Source organism: Microchirus variegatus (assembly GCF_963457635.1).
Source record: "Microchirus variegatus genome assembly, chromosome: 15".
NCBI classification, from domain to species: Eukaryota; Metazoa; Chordata; class Actinopteri; order Pleuronectiformes; family Soleidae; genus Microchirus; species Microchirus variegatus.
Window position 1 is genome coordinate 15643681 of NC_139816.1, and position 16280 is coordinate 15659960.

General features: G+C 40.5%; 1 protein-coding gene across 1 annotated transcript in view; it reads right to left on the minus strand.

Moving 5' to 3' along the window:
- ctnnd2a (catenin (cadherin-associated protein), delta 2a) overlaps positions 1–14389 on the minus strand; it is a gene marked incomplete at its 3' end in the record, with an annotated part of 207662 nt that extends 193273 nt beyond the window's left edge. The window contains exon 1 of the mRNA XM_083901908.1: positions 14259–14389. Coding sequence (XP_083758034.1) covers positions 14259–14387 — 129 coding nt within the window. The 5' untranslated portion in view covers positions 14388–14389. The remainder of the gene's footprint in view (positions 1–14258) is intronic.
- Between the last annotated feature and the right edge of the window lie 1891 nt (positions 14390–16280).

Genomic DNA, 16280 nt, shown 5'->3' on the forward strand with positions numbered 1-16280 from the left:
TAATGTAATATAACACTGTATGCTACAAATATGAGCATGAGTATGTCTCATAAAACCCAGTACGTTATTGAAAAAGATACCGTATATACTCCTGCAGTCAGTACCACTCCCTTCAGCTCCCTTTATAAAACAGAAACTTAAAAGTGATACAGAGCAGAAGGGGAAAACACAGGACGAGAGGAAACTAAAATGGATATATACATAATATGATTGAGGCTGTGGCAATTAATCAATCCTTACTAAATTTATCGTCAACTATATTCTAAGAAGTGACAGATCAGTTTCTTAATGATTAATGCTTCTTTAATGGGAATATTTTCTGGTTTCTTTGTTCCATATGACACAGGAGTCATTAAAACTGAATAATTTTGGTTTGTGAGCAAAACATCATTATTTTGGGAAACAAAGCTACTTTTTTGAACATTTTCTGACAATGTACTGTGATTCCCTGATTGACCTTCAACCAGTAATTGGCGAGTCTGCTTTGGTAGTTGACTCACAGAGCTTTGTTTGGATTTTCCGTTATTTTCTGCTTCCATACTCTTTTTTGATTTCGCTTTTCTCAGTTCAATTTCTACCATGCGTTACCAGCAATAACTATCCACAAGAATACACCCTCTACCTGTGCCTTTTGTACAACGCCCACTTTTATCCACTTACTTTCTGGATCATCATTTTCTGAAAAGAATCGATATACTGATCGTTAGTTGAAGCCCTGAGCTCCACATCAGTAGTGATCAAAAAAGGAAAGTGTAAAGGATCTTTCTTGTCATAATACAACTGAAATTGAACGAAATTCCGAGGTCAGATTGAGGGTTGATCAGAGCTGCTGCAACTGAGCGTGCCGCCTCAAGGGACCAACCTGAGCGAATGTGACTAACATTCATACATGTTTTGATGGTGGGAGGAAACCCGGAGAGCCTGGAGGAAACTGACGCAGAGGCGGGGAGAACATGCAGTCCACACAGAATATTCCCAGACCAGGAATCAAACCAAGCACCTTCTTGCTGTGAGGCAACAGTGCACTGATGTCTTCAATTAAATATATGTCAGTGTTGTGTGAAGTGATTACATACTTGACAAACAAATACATTTAGTTTGATAGCTACAAATACTGTTGCTATGACGTGTTGTAGCACAGCAGTTACAGAAAGGACAGCTAATACTCGGAAATTACCTACTGAGGCAAAATACCTCTTTTTAGTGCAGGGTTATGGGACTTATTTAAATGCCCAGTTCGTAACATTTTATAGCAGAACCACAGGCAGGATCACACACTCCCTTTAGTGTTTCCTTGAGGAAAACGCATGCCCCAGTTAATGCAGACACTCTGAAGGCAGCGCTGTAGTCAACAAGGGGTTAGCAAAAAAAGGGGGTATAAAAGGGAAAAATATCAAATGAGTAACACCCCATGCTCCCTTAACATTGTCTCAGTGGTGCCCTTAAGCAAGACACTTGATCTCCAGGTAACCCATTGAGCGCCTCAGTGTCCAATGGTAGAGAGCTGTTTATACTGTAGTGCTCCCACAAGTGACTGTGTCCCAATTCATTGGCTGCACTCACTGAAGGACATGGCCCACAAAATGGGTCCTTCATAAGAACTAAACGACAGGCTGAATGGATGCCACTTTAACTATTCAGAGTCAGACAGAGGTGAATTCAAGCAGTAACTTGTCAGGTCAAATATTTCAAAGACAGTGTAACAATGATACCATTACATTCCCCAACAAGTGTAGAAACCAATTAGAAAATAAGGCAAACCAAAAACGCTCCTTGCTGTTTCATTTAATTTCAACAGATGACGGGTACTAAATTACAGACAAGGTTAAGGGTAAATGTTTGCATGTTTTATGTCCTGAGACAATAACAGAGGTGTTTATGCCTGGCTGACATCATTTACACCCTGGAGGGGCCTTTTCATCTGTCTAAATCAAGTAATATGTTATTGTATGCAATTACCTGATTCAGTTCAGCTATATTTTCCAAATTCTTCACTGACGCACAACGGATTATAAGATACACCCATCTGCAAAGGATATCCCATATTAAGATAAATCTGCAAAATACAGGCGTTAACTGCAGCACATCACGGGCTTTGGAAGCTTATAAAACAGCTGACTTTGAACCACCCAGTGCCTGAGAAAACAGGAAACAGAAAGCAGTTACTGCTGAACACTGTTCAAAAGCACATGCTAAATCAAGTATTCCCTGGATAAACGAGGTTAAAAAGGCCAGTGAACTGATAAATACTTAGGCGTTTTCTGAGCCATTTACCTCCCGAGCTCTTTAATGGCTCTTTCCAACACACACAGTAATCTTTCCATTTTCTCATTTTCAGATCAATAAGGACTCAAGGAGAATGAAAGGTCTATTTCCTCTCAAATTGGGATAAAGCTCAACCACTCTGGTCCAGCTCATGTTTTCTAATCATGTCAGCGAGTCTGCAGGAGCAGATGAAATAGCACCAAATGCAAAGCAAGGGTCTTTGATTTGTAGCACACAGACAAAAGTTTTCATGATTTCAGTGTGCTGAAAAAAAAAGCAGCCCTGGTTGTTCAGTGGATATAAATAACGTCGTAACATGGTGCAGTTTTAAAAGCACATGAAGAGAGACGGGCAGTTTCAGTGAAGTAGTAACCCACACGAACTGCCAAAAACAATGGAGACTGAAAAGTGGAAAGCAGTGTGGAGTCTGCATGAGAGAGGTACCCTTCAAACACCCACTCACCAAAATCTGCCATGTCTGCTGCGGTTGTGTGTCATGAGGGACCGAGGATGATGGAGCTACTGACGGATTAAGGAACAACGTTTCTCCACTTTTATCCAACAGGAATACATCCCCTGGAGTCCGACCCAAACACTTGGCTTTGCATGTGAAGAAAGGGCCCCTGACAGAAATGTTCAACTAATCAGTGGTTTTCTTACATGTCACCATGTAGTGTCTCATAGCCTGAGGGTACAAGCTCACTCCAACATGACCGGAAAGCACAGTGTGCCGCTTTAAACCCACCAAGCCCTGGACAGCATCACACACAGAGTCGTAAAATAGAATAAACAAAAATGCCTTCTTATTCGCCGCATTAGCTGCAGTTAGGTTTTATAGAGTCATTGTGAAAAAGAACGTTATTTTCTGTTACAGGCAGGAACCCACCAGATCATTACTTTAAGGAACGAGAGTTAAGAAACACCATCTGCAAAATGTTGCCATGAGCATTAAAGTTGCAGTACCACCTGCAGATAGCCTCATTTTAACATATTATTAGCATTCAGGATGCACATTAGCCCCCTGGCTATTGCAATATTAGCATTCAAGATTTTGCTAACAAGTTCATCAGCATGCAGGCGAATATTGGAGAGTTTGTATTAGCATGCGGATGGGACAGGTACTTTGTGGTGGAAATGGAATCTGGTGTAGGCTAAGTGATTAGCAGGAAAAGCTCTTACTTACTTCACATGCAGGATCGGTATTGGACTCTGCTGCCGTGTTAAAAGGCTAATGAAACAGAGCCCAGTTGGAAGAGAAGGGATATGCAGAGGGGACGATGGAGCACAGAGGGGTTCATTGTGATCCCCACAATGGAGCTAAGATCACAGAGTTAGAATGACGGTCTCAAAGTCACACTCGTACTAAATTTTTGCAGAAATGCATGGACACGTCGCTGTCTTTCTGCAGGTACAGCCATATGGACAGAGTTTACTTCAATTATGTGAAAAGTAATCACAGAGCCCTACACACACACGCGCACACACACACACACACACACACACACATCTCAGGGGGTTGCAGTAGTTTGGCAGTAACCAGCTTGTTTACGAGTGGATATTTCAAGGTCCTTGTGATTAAAACAACTCCAAAGCACTCCTGACACTCCATTACCCAGCATGCTCCGGGTGAGGCCGGATTGTACATATTGATTTCATGCCTCATTAGACTTCCTGTCTAACAATGTTATTGTTCTTCCTGGTTCTACAGGATTCTGCATTGTTCATAAACAACCAGGTGTAATTCTGGAAGGGGAAGGTGGACACATAACAAATGAACACATTAATACAGAGTCTGGGCTTGATGAGTGATAAGGGAATCCTTGGCACATGGCAGACTTTGACCTAGTTTTAGTTTTTTTTTTTTTTTATGAGGTTACTGGCGACACAATGTCCGTGGGCAGAACATATGCCGTGTCAAATTGTATAAACTTACACTTGGTACTTGGTATTTCAAACGTGTAACAACACTGTCAACTATGGCAACGTGCAGTGCACTATAAATAACCAGATGGCGCACGGTCAAAAAGTTGAGTGGCCCACAGGTCACTCCTCACCTTCAACCTTCATCATCTTGGCTTTGTCTATGCCTTGGAAGAGACCAACCGGTCATTTATGACACAGGGGCACATTCCATAAATATAGATTTAATCCTTAACTCAAGTGACCAAATAAGCAGATTGGTAGTTTATCTGGTGATGATGTTTAATCTGAGTGATCACTGTTGAAATGCATTATTTTGCCAGCATGAGTAGTGTAATAGAAGTGTTCTAATTGAGACACAATGTTACAAAAGATTACAGTGATGAGTGTCTAACCAATACAAATTGGTGCAAATTCAGATTATGTCAAGACCCAGGTCCCAACAGGAATTCAGCCACTTGGAGTGCAGCCTACACACGATCTATTTCAAGATAGCACATGATTAGTGACCTCATCACAGTCGTGGTCAATCCACACATTCATGACATGTATAGGCAGTGCAAGGGCCCATGCAATCCCAGTTCAAATGAGATTGCTTAGTTTTCAGACAACAAATTACTAATTCTACTGGTAGAAAATCTAGCTTGAGAGCTTAGCCTCCTTTGCATCGGCAACTGAGCCTGAGAGTTGAACATTGTAACCACACCCTTATTCTTCAGCAGTAATGGATACATTTTCACTTTATGGTTACTTATCCCAGAGAACGTTTTTTCCTCTTTTTTTCCCTAAGCTTTTCTGCAGTTTGGAAGCAACTGTATTGGATCATTTATCCCTGCCATGGAGAGTGTACAAAAACAACAATGTATTGTGATTCCACTTTCACTGATTGACCTTCAACCAGTAATTGGTGAGTCTGGTTTTGTGGTTGTCTCAGAGAGCTTCGTTTGGATTGCTGCCACCGATGCTCAGTCCACTCTTTTCTGCTCTCTTACTCGATTTTTTTCATTCCCCTTTTTTCCACATTAATTTTCTACCATGTATTAACAGCAATAACTATCCAAAATCGTGCACCCTGTACCTGCGCCTACACCCACTTTTATCCACTTGCTTTTCCTCACCCACAGAGACACTGCATGCTTTTCATGCTTCATCCCCTCTCTCCTACTCAGTCTCTCTCTACTTGCCTCCTCACTTTGGTCCAAAGCATGACAGCTGCAGTAGCATGTAGCCTGCCAGCTGCCAGTTATGATGATGGTGACAATACAGTGGAGGTGCTGGCTGGATGACGGAGACTAAATGGATCACTGCAGCACCACTGGCAGACAAACTCCAGCACATGCACACAAACGACAACAACTGAGCCAGGGAGTACAACAGCCATCAGTACAACGAACAATTCCTACTTTGCCACAACATGTGTGGTGAGCCAGGATGAGGAGGCTGAGCACTGAGCACCTCCCTACTCTGCCCCGAGTCCCTCACAGATGCTCTCTCAGAGTAAATGCCAAGAGGGAGCTGCTACTGGGACACAGCTCCCACTCAAAATAATAACCTTATCAGGGCAATTAAAGTTATCAGAAGGCCTTAAATCATCACAAGGAATTAATATCTTATATTTAAACTTTGCAGTTTTGAGTGACTTGTGTTTTAAAGGGCTGCAGAAATACACCGTCAGGCTGGATAACGCAGGCGACATTGCTCTCCACTGAATGAATAACTCCTCCGCAGTACGGCAGGTTTGGCTCCACATTGTCATCAGATATCTGTGTCAGTGTGTGCACGCGAGTGTGTAAAAAGCATTCATGTTTCCCATTCTTTCCTGAGGAGTGTGCTCACTGGCATAGCCGAGCCATTTTCTTTCCAACAGCGGAGTAAAAGACAACCATCTCTACGTATCCACATAAAATACACACTTTTACACACACAAAGGCAGACAAGTATAGTCTAGGAGTGTTGAAAATAATCATCTCGAAGACACATTTGCGATGTGGGCAACATGGGCATTTCTTTAGAGATGCAGTAACGGCACGGAATCGATTAAAACCACATTACGTTACTTGTTGATTCTCAAGTTGCGAGAAGCTGAAGCTTCACTGCAAAAGCATTAGTTTTGTTTTGGCGTAAAGAACATTTAAATCACATCTGTGAATTCATATGCAAGTTATAATTCATCTGACTGCTTATACTGATTGATGGAAAAAGAACAGCCGTGTGCATTAATATAAGAAATTGAGGATGCACTGACATGAATAATCATGATCATACCAAACCATGACACCAGTGGCGACGCTAGTATAGGCCCATAACACATGCAAAGTTGACATTGATGTACTGTATATTTTGTGCAATTTGTCTGGTCACACATAAGCACACGACACACACACACGCACAGGGCAAATGTGCCCACTGGCCAAATTCTCTATTCTCACACCGGCACAGTGAGAGAGACAAATGTTTAAGGACACCAAGGACATGCACACACAGTGAGAGAGGCACCGAACCCAATTTTCATCCAAGAATTGGCTGGCATTTCAGTTCAAAAACACAGAACGCTTTGAAGCTGCACATCAGTATAACAGAGCCAGAATTAACTAATGTCACATTGGAAAAACGCATGAATTATGCAGGTCATAAGTCAGGTTTGCTCAGTATTGTTGAAGAAAAGCCCTACAAATTCACTTTATTTTACATAAACTGATAGTATATATAAATATAAATATATATATATATATATATATATAAGTGTGTATTTATTTTTTTCGCCATGTTTCTTCATCAGCTGTTGTATTTGATGGTCACGGGTGTGTGACAGGATTCATTTCTCATTTATCACTCTGAATCTGGCAGAAGTAATTTATGCCAGCTGCAAAGCACAGCTATCACCCGCTGCAATCGACAGGGTATCAATAAAGAGGAGAGATTAGATGAGGCTGAGGTGGACAGTAAGGAAGAGAAGCGAATACTTAGGTTAGACACAAATACACATTTACTTTCAGATTAAGTTGTCGACAACCTTCAACAGACCTTCAGCCAACTACAACACAAAGCAACTTTTTTGTGTTGGAGAGTCAGAGCTTGAGTCAGAGCTTCGTGACAGCATTTGCAAAACTATTTTCTTCAGACTAATAAAGTGCACTCAAACTCCGGCAAAGAAAAGAAGTCTGGAAAATACCTGGCTGTCAAAGCATTGAGCATTAACCTCTCAGCTCTCAAAGAGACCTTTTCCCTTTCACATACACCAACTGAATTCCTTCATACGCAAAGCAGTGTGAAAAAGCAGAGGATGCACCACCATGCAGGAAGAACAGGAAGGTTTTGAGAACGTTGAAAGATGACGACGGTGAAAAGAGGGTAGGCCATAATTACAACAAAAGCGACCGTGAGAACAAACTACCAAACAAAAATGCTAAATCAAGATTGTTTTTTTAACCATATCAATTATGGATCGACGTAAATACATTTGATATAGTTTTTTCCACTTCACCATAACTATATGTCTGCCAGAGATCTGTGAAGTCTTCCATTTTGTAATTGCATGTGTGCAGGATAAGTGAAACAAATGACTGTGCATACACACATACGCAGACTTGTCTTAATTACACAAAACATTTTAGAGTAGAATAATATAAATGATGAATTACAGAGACGGTATATCTCCATCTTTGAATTTAATTGTATCCTCTCTCCAATGCGAGCATATTTTTAAAAATATAATTTGCCACTCATAAACTCATCAGAAATTAAATATTTCACATTCATTCCTCCATTAGTAAAGGACACATCTGTGATTTACAGTCTGGTGAGTCAGGTTAGCTTAAGATGAAGGAAACAGCCATCTACAGCAATACTAATTAAAGGCTATGAACCCCACAATATAATTACATGATCAATGTACCAAAGGCACTTTTTTTTTTTAAAGACAGAAAAGAAAACAGCATTCAAGCACAGAATTAAAAATTGGTCCCTTCTTAAATAAAGCAGCCAGCAGGGACAGAACAGAACACAGTGCACACACTGAACAGAGTGGAATTTTTCTATGACTCCTATATAATTTAACATTGTTTTACTCTCCAGCCTTTGTTGTCTCTTCTTGTCTTTCTTTCTGTCTTTCACTGGTGCATTATTGTTCATCAAACCAAACCATCATATGACCTTCATCTATCAATTATAGAGCACCATGGAAACAAAGAAGTGGCTGAATGCTGAAAGAATACAAGGCACAGTATTTTTTACTCAAGAGCGGAAGATGGGAGTTTACAGCAGCATATAAAGCCCAATTTATACTCCTGCGTAAAGTGCTCTGCGTAGCTACGCAGAGTCCTCTGCGTCGACGCAGAACCTGTCGAAGAGCCTCTGCGTCGTCTCCGGGTGCACGGAATATTTTTTAAGTGTCCGTCACTCCGTCAAGGGACTACGGAGACGGCAAGAGCTGCGATTGGTCCTCAGGACAGGCCGAGCTCAGCTGCTCTGTGCCGGCTCTCAGTGCGCTCCGGGCGTCCTGACAGAGGCGGAGCTGATCCCCGCCGATAACGCCGCTGCCGAACTATAAATACGTCATATCTTAACACACACAGCACATGTTTAGACTCTAAATGGCCAATTCCTCGCCTCAAATTATCTTAAAACTGCGTTCCGTGACACAGAAAAGTGAGAAACGGCCACTGTTTCAACAACAACAGTCTTTCTCTCTCTTTCTTTCTCGGACGCCATTGCTCACTGTAGCCAGAAGCACAACAACCTTGCGCAGCGACCCCTACTGATCGGGCGGGAAATTGCAGCAAGTGTCCGTCACCACGACGCAGAAGTATAAATGCTCAAGGCGTCTCCGTGGTGACGCAGACGGATAACGCATACGCAGTCGGAGAAGTATAATGTGGCCTTAACTTTAATTAAATTTATTATAGATGGAATCATGGTGGTAGCAGTTTTTATCAACTTCAACACAAAGCATGATGAAATATGCAGATGACAAGAAACAAGGTTAAATCGCCATGGTGTATTCCAGAAAACAGAGCATGTTGTTTTTTCATGGATCCAGCTACTAATAAATTGTAAATCACAAACAGTAGATACTGCACTAATCTCTGCAGCTCTCCTGAAGTGCAGCATGTTTCAAAGACACTCACCCCATCACAAACAACTTGAGCTCTATGATACTATAGGCCAAACTGAAAAGAAAATATATATATCCTTCGAGAATAAAGTTGTAATATTATGAGATTTTTTTTTTTATCATTATCTAATGTGTTAATATTAAATAGCAACAGAACACGGATGTAACCAGCGATCGCCTGCAGTCGACCACGACCAGCCACTACCTCCTCCAGTCCACAAAAGAGATGATTTTCTCCAAGTCTGTGTGATTCTTTCTTCCAGACAGACTCCATTTATTGCACTATCTTTACAAAGACCTGATGCTGAAGATAATGTGGTGCTGATGTAACAAAAATGTTCAGTATCTCTTTTATTTGTGAAGCCCCAATCAAAATGTATCTTCGCAGAAAATGCCCCGCGTTCCCCACCTTCACGCAGACTGCAACTGATCATCTGAGAATTACGACTTTATTCTCATATCATTACGACTTTATTCTCATCATCTTATGACTTTATTCCTGAAAGTTCAAAAAAAATTATCATACAAATGATAATAATAATCTTTTAAATAAGTGTTTAAAAAGTATTTAACCAAAAGCATACACAATGCAAATATGAATTTGTATGCATTATTCAATTCAATTGTGTTTGTTTCATGAATATAAAAACTTTGAGGATAAAGAGTGATAAAATGTTGTAAATGTGTAAATGTTAGACTGATTAATCAGGTTTGTATAACAGCTTTTGATCATTAATCGACCAGTAAAATTATGGACAGACCATGAGTGTTATGAATTAGCAATTGTTTTGTATAGTTTGTTATCACTGAACAGTAACATCAGATGGAAGAAACAATGAAAAACTGCTAAAAGGACCCAAAAAAAAGGAAAATCCCTAGGGTGGATAGGCAATTAGGATTCAGGTTTATTCAGCAGTAAGATTATTAAATTGTAAGTTTATAGTAAGTTTATGACTAAACTGATTTGAATCTTCAAATTATGCAGACTCACTGTTCACTGCTTGCAGAGTCGCAGAGACACAGAGGGGAGGAGAGACAGAGGACATACTGATATCTTCATCCTCTCATTAATGTCAGATATATTAGCAGAGTTATTTTACTTGTATGATTTACTTGAGTCTGATGTTATGCTCCTGCTTTATTGTTTTATTATGAAGTTAATTCTTTGATGTAGATGTTCAGTTCAACGGGTATCCCATTTCTACATCTTTTAGCCAAAACACTGTTCATTTCCGACTGTTATTTTCCACTCCTGTTTGTCTCCAATTAAAATCATCATATCTTACAGACGTTTTTACAGATTTCCAAGTCAGATGTGATATTTATGTAAAACATTTGTTTATTGTCCCCCAACAATGCCTCTGGATATGTGGCATCATCATTACTATTTATTAACAACATCATACAGGTTACATTCAGACGTGAACAAGAGGAAGTTAACACTAAAAGCATGGGCAAATCATCCCCCACTTAAAAAAAGACTATATTCTGCACCATCCAAAATAACACTGCCAAAACACAGTGCACAGATTTGAACTGAAATTCTCTCATCCTCCCACAGCCATCTGACAATGGAAGAGCATTTGGCCATGCACCAAAAATCATTGTTCAGGTGGATGTCTGTCAATAGCTCACTGTCCCAGTGGCCACTAGTCAGCAGACTTAGTAACACTGGTGAGTCAATTCCTCTCTCACTTTTATTCCTTTCTCAGAATCTCTTGACAGTTCCCATTTTTCAGACCGTCTTCCTGAGCACATCATCTGTGACAGCTATAAATCTTTGACAGAGTTTCTCAATGATTTATTTCTGAAGTAAAGACATCAAAAGAGTTGTTTCCAATTGTCACAATATTGTTTGTTGTGTGGCAGCAGAACACACTCCTTCAGCAGCCCTCAGACCTTAGACTACTGTGGTACGCGTCTGAGGCTGATTATGTCGGTATGAATGAATGTACAGCGCAGGGTTCAAACAAAACATGATGTAACACTTTGTAAAAAAAAAGTTTCACTGCTTCTCTCTCCAAACGAGCCATAACCAGAAATAACAGGACTGCATAGGCTGTGAGTTTTTGCACCCAATGGCAAGTTGAGTTTGTGAGAAACGTGGCCGGTGCCAACAGAGTGGTAGCTAATGGGCCTCCAGTAAGCTACACTTGTTCATAGCAACAATTCTATTCTAAATCCATCTTCAATTATTCAAATTATAAGACACAGCACAGCTGTACTCTTTCTTCTTCAGCCACATTATGAAAGATATTCAACACATTCAAAACAACATGAACCAGCACGAGTGGCAAAACAATTCCTTTTTTACCTTTGTAAACTGTTCTTCTTTAAAGCTCCCATAGAACGGAAGTTCCAATTAATGCTGGTTTTTTTTGGTGTGTATCAGCACCATTACCTCATTTATGAAGCCCTAAAGTTTGAGACAAACAGTTCAGCCACTGCTGAGAACGCTGGATTTTATTGTATTCTCGGGCTCTGCAAGCGCTCTTAAAAATACTGGTATCATGACGTAAGGATCACTTCTCCTGAACAGCAAAACCTCCTGCTCCGGGCAATAGTCCGGGCACATCCGGTTGCATGCATTGGCCCGCAGGAGAAGAAGAATGTCCGTTGTGGAGGTGTTTCACTTGCGACAGTGTCTTCTGACTCTGGGTCCGAATCCGGGTCAAAGGCGTAAAATGGACTGCCGTGACGTAGCCATTTTTAAACATTGTTAAAACAATGTTTTGATAATGAGGCGCAGTGCATCCACCGTTCCAGAGGGGGAGCTGTGCTTCTGAGAGCTGATGTGCTAATTATGTCACTTCCAGGTACCTGGCCAATCAGAAGACAGTTGGGAAGGCTCTCGTTGGCTGGCCAATCACAACACAGTTCTGTCTTGTGAGATTTCGGTCCGAAAACAGCGCAGCTGACGAGAGCTTCAGTGAGGAGAGATTTCTATCGGCTCATTTACAGCAACTAGGAGGTTTTTGACCATAAAAATAAGTTAATGTATTTAGGTAGACCTCCATAACTCACATACAGTATGTGCGATAGGACCACTCTATGGGAGCTTTAAATCTTCATGTTGTCCTCTCCCATCAGTTATGTGCCGACATCAATGTGAGCCTCGTGCATCATGCATTATTTATGAAATATCAGTGTTTTGCAAACAGACCCACGAACATTAAGTATATCATATCGCATTTGCACTATCAGATGTACAACTACTTCACACAGGAACACACGCATTCAGATAATAATATGATTGAATTCTTGTTTGTAAATAATCATCTCAGAATCAAAGTAATCATCAAGAATAATCAAATTAATGTTGTACTTTGGTGTAAATATTGTTTATGGAGAAAAAGCCCCTCCCTGACACTCTGATATGTGCAGTTTACAATTCCAAACTATAATTTCATTTGAGAAATTACCCAGTTTCTGCAGGACAATGCAGGGTTTTCTGCATGTGAATGACACTGAGTAAAAAACTACTGGCCACCAGTCATCTTCAACAGAGCACCTGGAGGACAAACGCAAAGCTCAAAGGAGACTTCAGCAAATACTACATTTATTTCCCCAGTGCCTGACACAAAGATGAAAGCACAGAAAAAAAGAGTAATTTAATATAATGGTAGTTATTTCTTAAACACTACATTGTTTTAGCGTTATAATAGTACAATATGGATCAGCAAAGCTGCATTGATATGGCTAAATGAGTTATGCTGTGCTGCTATGTTGGTGGCAGACAGGATTTATTGTAACAAAACTCGCACAGGCCGACGCCCTGAATGCAATATCCGATTTCTTCTGCTGACTAAACAAGGAACTTATTTTAAGTTTTATTTTCTCTTTTTGACTCTGTGCAATATAAAGTAAGATGTCAATGTCTGGAGTCTGTGATGCATTTCCTTTCGGGTAACATCTCTACATTTCCTCTCCCAGAAGTGAGGCTGTGGGTTTAAATCTAGTCCTGCTCATGAAACGTCTAAAACCCTGTTGCCTTTCTCTGGCTCAGTAATGTGAAAGCACTCGGATGCAGTCTTGTGTGGGGAAAAAAATATAAATAAAGTAAATGCTATTTGCAAGACATGAGAGGGTTTAAATTGCCATCAGCATATGCCCTTCTTTCAGGAGTAAATGGAATATGTGGTGGTATTAAATGAAATCGAGAGACAGCGTTGGTGTATGTGCAAATGATAAATCTATGGTGTATTAGACTTGCTGATGAGCTAAACTGCATTACATAAAGAAAGAAGTCCAAGGGCTAAATACAAATAAACAAATCCAATCTTTTTTGTTTTCCAAAAAGGAAGAGGAAAATTGTACACATTTGTCTGTGAGACTCTTTGTTTTCCTGCATCCTTCAGTAATGTATAAAATAAACATAATACTCAGCCAATTTAATAACACATATACATTCCCTATAATAATCCAGAAAATGTCCAAAATGTAATCTCAGTAACGTCCAATGGAAGCATCCTCCTATTCTCTCACACTAAACTTACTCACCCCTGACTTGCATCATAACATTTGCCTTTCCCCTCTCTGTGCCCTCTTATCCTTACTTTTCTATCCCACACTTCATAACGTAACAATAGGCAGGATCAGCCTGTCCTTGTGCAGCGCTGCAGCTACCTTCCAACACTCTCCATCAAGTAATTGCCTTGATTTTAATGACTGTTTCAATTATGCTGTCTTGGCTACAGCTCTCACCCCATAATCTCCATCATTTCCATCCATTAGACTGTTGCATTCCCTTGGCAGCAATCAATCTTTGGTTTCTTTAAACACTTTAAAAACAGCAGAGCGGCTCATTCTGTGACAGCCTCCTGATCTGCCTTTTCGCAAGCTGTTCAAGTGCCGTTAAGGGAGTGAAGAGGAAGGAGAAGCAACCAAAAGCAAAAAGCATACCTTCCTGTCAAAGTAAACACATTACAGTTTTGGCATGTGCCCATCAGAGAGTTCCTACCTGCTCTTTCACCGATGCAAGGATGGAAGAGGTCGTCTCTGTTTCAGATCTGTCCCCATTGGAGGCGGGCATCACTGGGGCTACCGTGGCCCCCTTCTCCTGATCTGCAGGCTGCTCTGGCACTGGCATTGCTGACACTGACACACAAAAAATGGGATTATTAATGTTACACCTCCAGCTTTAAAACCACTGAAAAAAGGAGGGAAGTAAAAATAAAAGGGTCATATTAGGTAAAATAGCAGTATTGCAGCAACAATGCAGGACTTGTGACTTCTTCAAAGTCTGCATTTCAGTCATAATGTGTGTCTATTAAAATCCTGAGAGGTCCAGATAGAGAAAATGTCCTCAAGCAAAGGTCTGTATCATTGTTACGTCTGACAAGTGTAGTTGGTTAAGTGATTCAATCCCAAAAAAAACTGTGCATCAGTGTCTGTAGCCAACAACTGACTTTCAAAACAAATCAAGTATAATGAAAGGATATTTGGACATGTGTGTTCATTTTAACATTGAATACAAAATTAGAGTTGTTCTTTTCTCATATTAGATGAAAACCAAAGATAAAAAGCACCATAGATGCACCTGAAAATAATGTTTGGCATATTGTCAAGAAAAAAAAGTCGCACAGCTCACTCACTCGCTTGACAAGAACCTGAAAATCATGGCTCATGAATCCAGCGTTCAATAATACGACTGAAAGTTTTCACATTGCAATTTACACTGTATGTAATTGGTTGTTCTTTCCTGAACCTCCATTACCTTAAAGGCTGTGCCAGTGGAATATGCTCCATCACAATATGGCAATCGTCAATGATTTATGATAATAGGTTCGGGTCCAGATCAGATGGTGTCTGGGTCCAGATCCGGAACGCCTACCAGTGGCCTGATGTCTGTACTTTATTTTGCCACTAGTCATTTTTGGTTGGATCAACTATAACAAAACATAATCGTATGGCATTAAATATAAGTAGAACCATCTACCCTTACAACAGTTACCACCTCACTATAAATAAAGTTAGACTAAGCTCCACCCTTGAACGGTTAAAGGTGGAGAAATTATTACATTTTGTGCATGGAGAAAATGCAACCTCAGTACAAGCTATTCTGGGAACCTGTACTCAGTTTTGAAGCAAATGTGATGAAGCTATTTGCAAATGTGGTGTTGATGGGGAGGCAACATGAGCTCAGTGGCTGCGCTAAGCTGGGGACACGCTACACAACTTTCACAGTCACAGTACACAGGACTCTACTATGTAACGACTAATGGGGGAATCACAGAATACAGGATTTGTCAAACCAACTGAATGCATGTTGTTGGCACAGCTATGTGCTCTGAGAAATCAAAGAAGAAAAGACAGGTATGGGTGCAGTCATGGAGGAGTCGACGTTGGCATCGTTATCTAGATATTCCTGCCACTTCCTGTCGTCTTCTGAGGCTATGTCCCGTGTCCCACCTCCTCTTTTTCATCGACTGTTGGCAGCATGTGTTTGTAGTTGGATCGGTAGTCAGTACACACTACCCGATTGCGTCCAGATTCGGCTCAAAAAATCAAACATGTTTGATTGACTAGCCAACTAGCCATGCCGATGGTTCCCAACTCGTGCTGACTGTTGCAGACTCTGCCCAACTGTGAATCGTGGGCAAAATTGGGTCTCAAGTTCTACCCATCATGTATTTGTCTATCTATCACAGATCGAATCACAGCAACCCAATTCTGATTCCAACCAGTGTTGTTTTTGACAACCATCTTAGATTTAGTCTTAGTCTTAGTCTTTTGGACGAAAATGCCTAGTAGTTTTAGTCACATTTTAGTCACTTCTATATGTGATAGTTTTAGTCTAGTTTTAGTCGACGAAAACTCAAAAGGGGTTTAGTCTAGTTTTAGTCGACGAAAACTCAAAAGAGTTTTTAGTCTAGTTTTAGTCGAAAAAAGAAGTTTAGTCTTTTAACAAATTTATTTGGGCACATTGTGTCACACATAAGTTGTGAAAATGGCAGCAGATCTATAAGTTCAACACACTGCA